This window comes from Daphnia pulex, chromosome 6 (assembly GCF_021134715.1).
Source record: "Daphnia pulex isolate KAP4 chromosome 6, ASM2113471v1".
Taxonomy (NCBI): Eukaryota; Metazoa; Arthropoda; class Branchiopoda; order Diplostraca; family Daphniidae; genus Daphnia; species Daphnia pulex.
Genome location: NC_060022.1, coordinates 1886172 through 1899642, shown reverse-complemented (window position 1 = coordinate 1899642; position 13471 = coordinate 1886172). Strand labels below are relative to the sequence as shown.

The window sequence follows — 13471 nt, the reverse complement described above, 5'->3', positions numbered from 1 at the left end:
GATCATTTGCATCTTGATGGCGGTGACATGGTTCGCCGTTTGTGTGCATGTGAACCCCTTTCTGCTCATTCTTGAACTTCCTTTGGAGTTTTTATTCAAATCGAAATCGTCTCTAATGTATTCGGTCCGTTCATTATGACGAAGTTGAAGAAGAACTTGAAAGAAAAGCGTCGGTGTTATATAGTAGTATTCTTCCCCCCTTCAGTCGTTAAACGTCCACCTTTTCTGTTTCTCTCCTTTTTTTTCTATTTGTTGTTTCTTGTTTGTTGAAGGTCCGGAATTATTTATCGATTCAGACGGAGGGGTTGATTTTTGTGTGTTTTTGATTTCTGATTGCCCTTTTTTTCCCAAGATTTATTTCTTGAGAAGGGTCGGAGCGAAAATAGTCTCCAGTAGACTGGACTATGTGTCTCTGCAGAGACGGACCAAAAGGGAATGAAAACAAAAAAGAGGTGCTGTGGTGGTGGTGCGAGTGAAAAAAAGAGGAGCTGTTAGAAAACAAAACAAAATCCGAAGCCCTTTGCATAAAAAAAAAGAAAAAAAGGAAGAGACCTTTATATAAATATACACACACGCACTAGTTAGGTATTCGAGTCCCGTCTCTCTTGTAAGTCCAGGTGGATGCGATATTGATAGGCACCGCTGGTGTTTGGCGGGAGAGAAGAGGAGGGCACAGGATGGCTGCGAAGAGAAACAAAACAAAAAAACAAAACAACAAAAAGTTGGAAATGTCTGTGCCATGAAATAAGACAGTGAGAAAGGAGCAAAGCATCGAGCGAGATAACGCGGGACGAGCCAAAAAGACATCGGGAGAGAGGAGAGAGAGAATTCGAAAATACACGCGAGGGCAATAGAAGAAGACGGGCGCAGAGCTAGGTGGAGGGAACAGGGGGCGCACCACCTTTAAGAGTCGCAGGGAGACGACGACGACGACACGCCATCAGGTTGGAGGATGGCGATGCCAAACGAAACAGGAAACCTGTCGCTGCACACTCTTTGTGTCTGTGTGTGTAGTCTTCGGACGTGGCATCTTTTATATGGTGTTGGCTTTGATCGCGCCACGGAATAGATAAATAAGGTAATCCCAAGAAGAAGAAGAAGAAGAAGAACCGAAACGTCGCGTCTCTGTAAAAGGAAGCGCGGAATGTCGTCACGACACTTGTTGGTCCGCGCAACACACACCCTGCCGGCGCTGGGCTGTGCTGCTGCTGCTGCTGTTCTTTTTCACGGTCTTTTCCTTTCTATCTCCTGGAGTTTCAGGTGCTGCTGGCCTTGTTTGTTAATTCGGTCCCCTGTCTGGCAGTTTTTTTTTCTTTTTTTAAAAGTTTTGGCGTTCGTTTTTTTGTATTTTATTTTTCTTGTTGTCGAGGCGACGTGGACTGCCCAGGAAGAAAAAAGATAAAGTTGAGGAAAAATAACAAAATCAGAAAAAAAAATAAAAACCAGATGGTCATCCTTCCACCTATATGGACGGGCGCTTGTTATAAGTTATAACTGACTGGCTTATTATATGCATAGCAGTGGTAGTCACCGTGCTCCTCATCTATGGGGTCCACGATGATTGACAGCGCTTGTTGCTTTCCAGCTCCTCCTTCATACGTCTTCATTTGTTTTTGTCTTATTGTGTGTGTCTGCCACTAAACTTGACCAGACAGAGAGACTCTTCAACTCTCGAGGCTCAACCGAGAACGGGCAACTGGTTTCCAAAAGAAAGAAAAAGAAAAACCTTTACCACTGCAAGGAAAGATGATCCAATCCAGTTGACATGATGACAGCTTGATGTTGGTTTGGCTCCTTCTTAACTTCTGTCTTTTTTCTTCTTCTTCTTCTTTAAACTGGAGGAGTTTTCAAGTTGATTTCTACCTTCTTTTTTGCCCAAATTTATCAAAGAAAACAATTCGACCACCTTTGCGTTTCCTGGTCGTTGGATGTCGTTTTTCTTTTCTCCAGTTAACCTCCTCCCCCCTTTTCTGGAAAGTTAAAAAGAAAAGAAGATAGGTATCAGGCCATTTGAAGTGTTATGGTCTTTGACTGTCCGTGGGAAGAGGAATCGCATTCAACACACAGGACGAAACACGAAGGAGACAAAAAGGAGAAATATCTAAGTGAAATAGGAAGAGAGGCCTATAATATCCTAGTCAACTCAACGAGATAAAAAGCTAAAATATGACCGCTACTTACCACTGCGACGTTAGGTTTTATTTTCCAACCATTTTCAAGACATTGTGACCGGCCGTTACGTAACCGCCTTTTATTTTGTAATCTGTAGCAACGTTAAAAGACTAGGGAGGAATTGATAAGCCAAATCAAATGTAAATCTTGTTTTATTTAAAGTCATTTCAACGAAAAAGGGGAAACAAAAAAAAATCTTTGCGATCAAAAGTAGAGAAAAAAGACTAAGCAAGGAGGAGGAGGATCAGTGGCGGCGGTGAATCGGTGCCCAGCGGAGCTTGTGTCTACCCGGCGCGTCCCCCCCTGCCGAGGCCGGCGTCACCACCCCGACGTAGCGGCTGACTACTCGTAACTTTCCTGTTTCAATCGACTTGTGGGCGCGGATCAAAGGAGAAGGAGAAGGAAAATAGCGGCGGCGTCTTTTTTTTCTTCTTCTTCCTTTTTTGATATTCTTTCGTGGGTGAAGATTTCATCGAATCCCGCGATCAGAGGACTCCCCGTGATTTTACGGGTCGCGGGGGGTTTTTCCATGACGTTCCATCGGCGGCAGTGGGCAACGCATCGCGCCCGATTGACGAACGGATTGTTTGTTTTTTTCTGTTTTTCCCCATTTCTTTTAAAGGGAAATTTGATCTTTTTCAGAGAGCTGTGTGTCGTAAGAGATGGAAAGAAAAGAAAGATAGCCCTCACCATTCTTCTTCTTCTATAGCCGGGCATGATGATGACCCCTCTCTATCTCGTGCCTCCCCCTTTTGGACATGAAAGAGGGGCCATCATATAGTCTCTCTCTCCTACTCGTCTATAGGCCTATAAGTATCTCTCCCTGTCTTGTCTGTTGAGGGAATAGAAGAAGGAAGAAGAAGAAGAAGGTTCCGTGTTTATTTTACCCCCTGGTTGGTTATCCAGCAGGGGGTTGACCTCATAGAATCGATCATTATCTTTTCTTCTTCTTCTTCTTCGCTGGATGGCGCACACGGAGACCCGTGTCCCATAGTCTCCGTTCATGCGCAATCTGAGTAGCATTTATTTTGATGGCGAAGAAAATGTGTTTGGAAGGAAACGACAGACAAGGAGACCTTTGGCACACCAGTTGGAGAGGTGAAACAAGAAGTTGCACTTTTACCTGCGTAATGAGTTTCCTGGGACGAATAGGAGGAGGCATTTGAGATTGAGTTATGCGCTACACGAGTCGTTGTCGTTGCGCCATCGGTACAGGCCCGTGTGCCAAAAGAAGAAACAGTTTATTTTATTTTATTTTTTTCAAACTACATTATTTTGGAGGGAAAATATTTCAGAACCTGAGACACTAAGACACACACAACATGAAACGACCTTTCTATTCGTCTCGCCCCCTCTCATTGGGGATTACAATCTCTTGTGACATTGTACAAGAGGTCCTCACCCCCAAAAGTAATTCCTTTTTCTTCTTTACCGTTGTCTTTCTTAACTTTTCGAATTTGAAACAAACAAACAAAAAGAAAATGTCTTTAGCATTTTAGGCCTATTTGTTTAGGTCATCGTCACAAACACACACAGCGGAAAGAACGAACGAAATGTGCGAGAGTCTCGGAATAAAAAAAAAATAAAAAGAGTCGGAGGGGGAATCCAGCGGTACACTGATGGTTTTTGATATCCCATCGGCCGATCAGATGTTTTTAATGAGAAAACCTGAACCGACCGGCCTTCCTTTTTCTTCTCACTATCTCTTGTATTATATAACTCCTCTTTTTTTTCTTGAAAGATTCTTCTTCTTTTTCTTTTCGTCTTTCTTTTTTCCCGACCATCTTTCGATCATTTAAATAAATGGTCCACCAGTTTTGGGATTTTTGGGTCCGATCAACGCTGAGGGGGTGAGAGCTAGTAGATAGGAGGACCTGTTAAATCAAATGGGGGAAAGACGCAAGCACGTGGAAAGGAGCAGCGCTCGGAGAAGAATAGAGAGAGGGACATGCCTAATATTGATTGACTTAAACAATCGGGAAATAATCTTCACTGGGCCTCTCCTCGTGATGTCAGAACGAGTCAGTGTTACGGGCTTGTTGTACGGCACACCGGAGAGAGTGGCGGAGGCTGCTGGTTGTAGTAGGCTGGTGTAGGTTAGAAGAAGAAGAAGGTGGGGACCGATGGTACCTGTCTGTCGCACCAGCAGCAGAGTATTATATATATCTATAAAGACAGATAAGAAGATATATCGATTCATCGTCGTCAACTCGGCATCAGACGTTGGACGAGAGGGGAAAGAAAAAGGAGAGAAACAACATGGGAGCCCCACACGAGAGACGGGAAAGAAAAAAGAAGAAGAAGAAAAGAAAAATAAAGCGTTGGACGGTTATTGATGTCAACTAATAAAGAGTAAGAGTGAGGAGTAAGGTGAGCTCTGTTTCAGAAAAAGGAGGAACAAACAAGAACGCCAAGGAGGCAGAAGGCAGAAGAAAACTGGCTGTGAGCTGCTTCTGTGAGACGTGGGCGATTCATCTCTGACACAACACGTTGGCCCGGTCGTTTGGAAACAACCAAAAAAAAAGGACAAACTTTTTTTTTCTTTTTCCGAATTTCAATTTGAAATTCAAGTGGAAAAAGAAGAAGAAACAAAAGGAGAGAGAGATAAGCGTTCCTTGTGTGTAATATAACACAGTGTCATCTTATATAGGAAGAGGAGCGGTTGGGTTTTTTCTTTTTTTTTTAAATAAAAAGGCGCGGTCGGTCACAAACTGAGACATGTGTACAACAGGAACGAAAGCGCTGGCCTGGTGGCTCTACGTGAATGACGATCGTGATCGTCCTCACGCCGAGTGTACAGTTGCTACACAACTGCTACACGTACACCCAGAGCGCCAGCAGCAGCAGCAGCAGCAGCCACCCAGCAAAAAAGAGTGCAATCGTTTTGTGGCCTTGTCACATACACGTCGGGTGGAAAATAAAGAGACGGACTGAGAGAGAGCGAGAGAGAGCCGGAGCCTATTGCCGCCACCGCCGTGAATTTCCATAGCGTGTTATTATTATTCCTTCCCTATGCGCTCCGCTCGTGTGTTTGTTGCTGTTGTCTTTTCGGCGTTGGTTGGTTGATTTCGGTTGGATTTTCTTCCTTTTTTCGGTGTTTGCGATGGGGAAAGATCCTCTTGCGCGACTATCAGTTCACCTGACACTCGCCTTTTGTCTTGTGTGACCCCCCTCCCATCTCCCCGAACCCTCCTTCTTTTTCCACTCCACTCCTTGGGTCTCTCCCCATCACGCTGACATTATCTTCTTTTCGACTCTTCTTCTTCTTCTTCGCCTTCTTGGTTTTTTGGTTTTTTTTTTCGTCTTCTATCTCACGCAGGACTTGAATTTATTACCGGCCGTGAGAGAGAGAGAAAGAGAGAAAGAAATTTTCGGCTTCTAGTTTACGATGTAAATAAAGGCAGAGAAATAATAATGGCCGTCCGGAGAAACACTATTATATATTTAGCTCGCAGGGATTTCGGTTTTACCTTCTCGTCCTCTCTGCATCCCCAAGTCGAATGTGTATATAATTCAGTATTAATTGGCAACTCGGAAAGGCCTATCTAATACAATAGGAAATATCAATATTTATTATGCCGAATTCAATCAGCCCGGTGCTTCTCTCAAATGGGCCACGCCCCTATATCGTTTGATTTGTGTTGGTCCGTCCGTCCGTCTCTTTTTTTTTTTTGTTTAAATTTTTCCCGTTCTAATGACGGGCCCTTGCCCTTTTTGGACGAGCGGATAGATGACTGAGGATTGTGGAGAATAAAGAAAAGACTCCGAAAAATTGGTGCCCCTCACATCTTTCACACGACATGACGAACGGGCCGACGAACGGAATGTGTTTTGTGAGACTTTTTTCTTTGCTTCGGGTCCCTCTCTTGCTCTTGGTGGCCGTACGTGTCAGGAGAGAAAAGAGAGTGTGCCCGGCGTGATTGTTAGCAGCGATAAAACTGGGAGAAAAACTTTTTCTTCTTCTTTTCGAATGTCTCTTCGTGGATGTGACACACTGCTGCCAGCTTTCTCACACCGGTAATCACCGCCTTGCTTCTTTTCTTTCTTCTTTCGTAGCCCCAAATGATTGACAAATTTGTCCGTCGATCGAAATTATTAAAATCAGAAACCGTTTGGGAAACGGTAAAAAGATTTTGAGATTTTGAATTTCCCGCGCTCTTTTTTTTCAGCGGCGCTGGCTCCGTTTTACAAAGTACTTACACGGACACCGTTGGTTTTTTTTTGGGGGGGGGGGGTTTAGTTTCAATTTGAAACAAGAAAAAAGATGGAAATTGAGCCGGTAGATGAAGATGATGATGACAGGGTTTTTGTCTTCTCACACACGGCCCTCTTTCTGTTCCGTCTTGTCGACGTGATTTGCCGCACATATTGAATTCTTCTTCATCTTCTTCTTGTGCGAGTTGTTGTATAGTACCTTCCACTCGTTTTGAAAGGGGAGGCAGAGGATCATGTTGGACGAGGGAAAGATGAGGAGGTTCCACCTTTTTTCTTAAAAGGTACTGGATTGTGTATACACACGGTGGGAGGGTTGGAAGGCTGGGCCCTTCTTGTCGACAGGTATCCATTAACAACTCGAATGAACCCCCCTCTCAATTCCTCTGTTTGTTTAAGCTCTCGAAGGAGAGAGAGAGATTTATGATGACGTCAGCGGGGAAGCATTTGCGATGATCGCAGGATGTTGTCGATTCGCTCGTGACGATCGTGTCGCATTTCGGATGTGTGCGGGGGTGAGCTCATGGGGTTGGGGACCAGGGGGGGGGGGATCCATTTCGCGTGATCGGAGCCCATTCATCTCTCTTGTGCCGGGCAGGGCTCGAGTCTATGATCCGTAATATTGAGCGTGAGAAAAGAAAATGGCCCCGTCACGCGACCCGCTGCCCATTTTCTCGGTTGTCTGTGGAGGGGAAGGCCAAAAATCCGACCATTTTTGCACGCCCGTCTCATAATCAAATGCCCAAAAGGAACTTAACGTATACCAAGAGCAAGGATGGAGCTAGGGAGGTCGTCATTAAAGTAAAACATCATAATAATAGGCATGTAAAAGATGCAAAAGCAACTCTATGCCCCTCCTACGCGCCCACGCCCACCGACGATGGGGACGACGACGATGGCGACGGCTCAATCAGCCCCGCTGTCTTTTTTTCTTTTCCGTCTTTTTCTACATTTTTCGAACTTGTCGGAACCCCCCAGAAAAAGAAAGAAATAGGCGAGATATGTGTGTGTGTGTGTTGTTCCCTCTCTTTCTCTCTCTTGAAAGTAATATGAATTAAGTGGTTTGTTTACTTTGAGAGGGGGGAGCAGAGGATTTCGGGGGGTCTTCATTCCAAAGCTCCCACCTCTTAAAAAGGAAGGCAATGATGAATAATAACATTTTGGGTGGGTGAAGAAGAGAGAGAGGAGGGGGGTGGGTTGGTCGTGATTGACGTGCCGGAATGTTGCCGGCGAACCAACCTTTGGCCCATCTCGCCGAGTCCGCGCTGTCGTTGTTGTGTGGTATTATCAAATATTTAAACGCCATTTCGGCATTGAGGAAAAAAGGACAGAAAGAAATTCAAGAAGATAGAGAGAGACACACTTTTGATGATATCGATGATTCAATCTTGGGACAACAGAGACAGACCCGCACAGTCCCGCGATTCTTTCATTTTTCTCTTTTTCTTATTTTTTTTTTCGCTTCCGCATTTCACACTCCATCGCACCCTCTCCCTTCCAACTTTTTGTGTGTGTCTGCGGCGCCTATTATCAAAATGCATGCGCGCACATTCTCCTGATGGAGTTTTGAACACTGGAGGAATAAATAGAAAGGGGGGAAAAGAATAAAGAGGGAAAGAGGACAGGAGAGAGATGGGCTGCGGATGGATCCAGCTGGTGGCCGACCCACCGCAATTCCCCTCCAAAAGACCATCCGCACATCAAATAGACGAGAGAGTAAGGGGGAGTAGTAAGAGATGTTTGAATGTTCACTGAATCGGGAAATGAGTAGTACTCGGCGTAGTAACGAGTTTGTTTCCATCCTGTCGAGGACAACAATGGCGGCAGACGAAAATGATGAAGGAAGAAAAGCAGCTCTAGGAGAGGCGGTGGCGGTCCTTGTGTGCAGACGCGTACGCTACGATGATTCACTTTCCGATGGTCGTCGACGTTCTGTTTGTGTTTGTCGTGCCGACTAGCATCTAATAAGATATAGTGGGCAAGCTTACGCTGGCGCAACCACGGAATGCGTGTAGGCCTTTATCTTTTTTTTTTTTGGACGGTGGCCCTCTTCTTTTCTCTCTTACCTTGCCCTATAGTATGCCTACCTCAAAAAGGAGGGTAGACATAGCCACTCTGATGAGATCATCCGCTTTTGTTACCTGATCAATACTCTTTACACGGGGAAAAAATAGACGAGTTGTTGGAGGGGAGTCCTCCAGTTGCTCTTTGCGCATCCACTCCAATTTTTCAAACAACAACAAAAGAGGAGTGGTCTGGCACGGCCATTTTGTTGTCGTCCAGTACACTACTACGACTACTACTACCGTACCGAACTCTATGGGAAATTGTTCAGGTGTTAGGTTGGTCTTAATGGGGGACTTTTGTCATTTCAAATAATTTGTTTTTAAAACTTTTTATTGGTAGTGTAATTTTGTGAAATTTTCTTTATTCTTGTTCAGATGTACTGATTTCTATCCGACCGCCACACACGGTCGAAAGTGGCGTAGGAAATAGAAAAGCGGAAGACATTTAAAATGAACAGCAACAACGACAACAAACAAACGAAAAAATTTAGTTAATAGGCGCGAAGCGTGTTATTAGAATTCAATGTATACTAGAGTTCGGGGGGAAAAAAAGAAGATCATTTGGTCTGAGTTAAAATGTCAGTTAGGAGATAAGAAAATAACCAACACATTTTTTTTTTCGAATCGAAATGTGAATTTCTGAATTTTGGTATTTTTTTACAGACATTAATTGATATTTACAACAACTCCCCGTTTCACAATAATCGCGGTTCTATTTCCAGACTTTAGGGATTTTGTTTGATTTTTGGTGGATACAAAAATAATAATTCTTAAAAAAAAATTCGCCAATAATAAATAAGAAACGACAAATCGTTTAGAGTGGGGTGGGATCTGTTATTCTTTTTGTTCTTTTTCCACCGGGTAAAATCAGTTTGTTGTTGTTGTCGGACGAGAAATTAAAATTAGCGTAGAAGAAAAAGCGATCGCAAAAAAACAAACAGAATTCCGTAATAGTTCAAGACGAGGACGTGAAGTGAAATTTCGTCTTGTTTAATAATCATCAAGGGTACAGACTGGGGGTAGTAGTATGTCAAAGAGCGTCTAGATCTAGATTGTTAGCACCACGAATCGCGACACTCTTTAGTAATAATATTTGATTGACGACCCTAAATCTAGGAATTAAAAAACAAACCAACAAACTTATCTATGAATGAATAATATCGAATATTATTACAAAATCCTCGAATTTCTTCTTTTTCTTTCTCTCCCGCCGTCTTCTTCTTCTTCTTCTTTTGGGTTGGGTTGCGAAGGCAAAGAAAAATTTGTCCCGTTTTTTGTTTTCTCCTCAATTTATTAATTCGTTTAGAGTTTCTCTAACGAACGTGAATTGGTGAGGAGTTCGCGGGTGAGGCGCCAGGCCTGTTTGGCGGCGCTCTCGAGCGAGGCGGGTGGTTTGCCGCGGAAGAGATCCAGCGACGGCAGGAAGTAGTGCGGGCAGCGTCTGCACTGCAGACAGGAGATGAGTTGCAATAGGATCCCGTTGATCCTGTCGCCCAGGCACGATTCGTCCCACTCCATCTCCCTGGGATGTTTCTCGCACTCGTAGAGCAGCAGCGTCTACGTCAAAAAACAACAAAAACGATGATTATCAGTTATCCCCTTTTGAAATGGATCCGATCCCGACGGCTTTCCAATAGGCCTTTCGATATTTGTCGTTGGGTTTAGATAACATCATTGATTGATCATTGGGAGACCGTCGGGTTTGTTTTTGTTTTGGTATTTACCTTCATGATGTAAGTTGTGACGGGATTGGCTGGGATGTCGAGATGCCTGTCTCTCAGAGTCTTTAAAATGCTGAGGCATTTGCGGCGACATCCGCCGACCAGGAGCCGGTTCTCGGCTTCGATGAAACTGAGGACCCAGGCGTCGCCTTCCATGGCCGACTGTTTGCCAGTCATGGCCGGCGTCTCCTTGGAGAGCAGGTCGAATCCTTCGGTTTTGACGTCGGCGACGAGGCCTGGGTGCGGCCACGGCATGTGCGGAATGGGCCAGTGAGCGGCCGAGCGCGGCCAGACTCCCGAGCACTTGAAGGCGGGCGTGATTTGGACGACGAAGCGCTCGCGGATCCTCAGTTTGACTTCGGTCGTGTCGGCCACCATTTTGACGATGTCGCGGTAGGCCGATTTGTCGCAGGCCTGGGCCACCAGCGTCTGGAACCTGGAGCGGATCTTTCGGGCCGACAGGTAGCCGGAAGCGGTGATGAATTCCACCCAGAGCGACATGGATCGCTTGCGTCCGTCGCTGAGTTTGAGGACGGCGCAGCCGGGCAGAGTCCCGTCGTCGACGAAATTGAAGACGCCCATTTGATTGAGATAGAGGACGACTTCGAATTCGCCGGGCGAAACGACTTCCAGCCCCTCGAACCGCCCGTTGCACTCGGCCAGCGACGAGATGAATCTCGGCTCCTGGACCTCGACTTCTTTGAGAACGTCCTGCACCACTTTGCACACTTCGCGCAACGTTTTGGCGATCTGGCCTTTGCGCGTTTGAACCCGCTCGCCGTAGTACTTGTTCAACTGGTACAGCATCTTCGACTGGGCCGCCATCATATCCGAAGGGACCAACATTTTCGTCGTTTTCTTCCGGTTTGTTAAAAAAAAATCACTGTGTGAAAAATGGTGGATGGATCGGTTTGGCGGTGTTATCCAGGGAAATCAGTCGGGACTCGGAGCCTAATTGATTTGCGCAGTTGATTTCAATTATTCAATTGCCGTGAGAGACATCGTTGTGATGGGGTGTAGAATGGTCTGACTTGTTACGAGTTGGTGGCGGGGTGTGGTAGACTGCGGATGGAGAAGATTGTCTAGCAGGAGAGGCTTGCTGGACCACTGCTCACCACGTTCGGCGCATCACTGGTCGCTCACGAAGAGCCTCTCCATTGTTTCTTGTCTTTTTTTCCTTCCTTTCTTGCACTCTCTCATCCACCCTCCGTCCAAAGACAAGAGAGATGGGAGACGGGAGGGGGGCATGGGCTGGTCTAGCTCCTCCTCTGATCGCTTCTCATTGGTGCCCGACCCTGTGGACTTTTGGCAGTCGAGGCGGTTCGTTTTGTCCGCCATGTCGGGGCTGGGGCGACGTCGAAACCTCCGGACCTGCTAACTTGTGTGTGTACGCCCGTGGGTTGGACTTGGACCGTTCATTTCACAGGCGGCAACGGGCCAATGGCGTTGCGTGTTGGTTTTATCGACCGGGAATCTTATCCCGTCTCTTCCATACCCAGAAGCTGCCGCTTCTTTCTTTCTTCTTTTCTTTCCTCGTATATTAGAACACCACACACACACACATATCCCGCTCCCTTAGACTTGTGTGTGTATATTCATGCCCAGGACTCTTTCCCTTTTTCTTCTTGTTATAAAGTTTCTACATTTAATGGCGGTTCTTTATGTTTTCTTGTCGGTGCTAGAGGGTCGAAACGAAGAAATGGCAGACGGGAGGAATAGAATAGATGTGGGATATTTATTTATATATGATGGGAGTTAAACTCGAGGAAACGGTGGATTGTATTCCCTTACTGATTTATCGTAACGAATATTTCCCCAGCAAGATCTACATATAAAGTGTGCGTACGTAATGTTTGGTTTGGTTCTCTTCTGTTGGGCGGGTTTGGGCTGTTGTTGCTGTTGTTGTTGTTGTATTTTACTTTCGGGTTGATTTCATTTTATCTTTTTCTCTCCCGTGAGCTTTTTGCGGTTGACGTCGGCACCGGATCCTCTTTTGAAATAATTATTCTCCGACTCTACTTTTTCCAGCTCGGGATTCTTTTTTTTACTTTTACGACTCGTTGTTTTTGTTTCTCTGATACGGTGCCGACTGAGAACTCTCGTATGCAAATGCGCAGCTCTTTCTGTTTGTTTGTTTGTTTGTTTGTTTCTCGTGTTGTCTTGTCCATCAGTCGGCGTGGCTAATGACAAAGGCCAACAAAGTGGAGGATATACACCACCTAAGTTACTTGGCGTTTCCTCCACATTTCACATAAAAGCGAAAGAGGAGAGAGAGACGAGCGTTCGCGGTCGAAAAATGACCGGTTATGACTCGTTGGAATTGTGTTTAGTGTTTTCTCGAACGGCTTGCGTGAGCGGCGGGTTTCTTTTGGCCGAACCAAGGATCAATTATCTCTTTTTTTCTTGTTTTCTTTTTCTTAATAACGCAACCCAACTAACAACTTTGCGGCCCACACATTCCGCCTCGTTTGTCACCTCCGTTTTCTCTTCACGAAAAACTTGTTTTCCTTTTTTTTTTGTTTTTTTTTTTTACATATTTATTATGTATTCCTGCTATCATTCATTGCCCACCGAAAGCCAAAGAGTTTCATCAGTCGACACAACAGTCGACAGGGTCCAGGGAAAGAACAAACAAGACACAAGACAAAAAAGAGAACAGCTGCACAATTTGATAACGGGAGAGAGGTCTGCGCTCAGACCGACCGACACAACATCTGGTTCTGTTAAGATTGTTCAACAATCGAAATGTAGATAAACGAAATACGGTAGTGAATAATACAGTTTGATTGGCAGCAAAGTGTCCAAGTGGACGACGAGGATTTTCAAGTCGATGGCGGCCGTTTTTTGGCTTGTGCTGCGCCGGGTGCGAGTTCCGCACGACACGGAAGAGCGTCGGCGCCGCCGGTCGGTCGGTTATTCCGTATAGTTTTCTTTGGAACGAGAAAGAGAGTCTGTGAGTTTTTTTGAGCGGAAGTAAGTTGGTTAGATGGAACTTAATGCATCCGTAATGCCCTTCTCGTCCTCCTCTTCCTCCTCCCCCCCTCGACATTTGAACCGGTAAGATGTATGACCGTCTAGACGGTAGCCATGGCAACCAACCCTGTGCTCTTTCCTATAATCCGATTTAGTCCCTCCTCCCTCCCCCTTCTTCTCTGGCACTCCCGCTGGTGTTTGTGCAGTTCCAACGTCACTTTTGTGTGACTCACGAAATTCTCGGAAAAAACCATTTTCCCGACTGTGAGGCGAGGCGGGATAGAACAGGGAAATGATCAAAGTAAAAGATTCCCATTCATCACCTTG

General features: G+C 45.4%; 2 protein-coding genes across 13 annotated transcripts in view; one reads left to right on the top strand and one right to left on the bottom strand.

Moving 5' to 3' along the window:
- The window catches only part of LOC124196189 (neurobeachin-like), a 34798-nt gene that overhangs the window by 10840 nt on the left and 10487 nt on the right, over nucleotides 1–13471 (top strand). The window lies entirely within an intron of this gene.
- Nucleotides 9399–11390, bottom strand: LOC124196191 (protein mab-21-like). Its single transcript, XM_046591066.1, has 2 exons — nucleotides 10175–11390; nucleotides 9399–10007 (listed from the first exon to the last, which is right to left on the bottom strand). The coding sequence occupies exons 1-2, from the start codon at nucleotides 11015–11017 to the stop codon at nucleotides 9753–9755; spliced, it is 1098 nt and encodes a 365-aa protein (XP_046447022.1). The 5' UTR covers nucleotides 11018–11390; the 3' UTR covers nucleotides 9399–9752.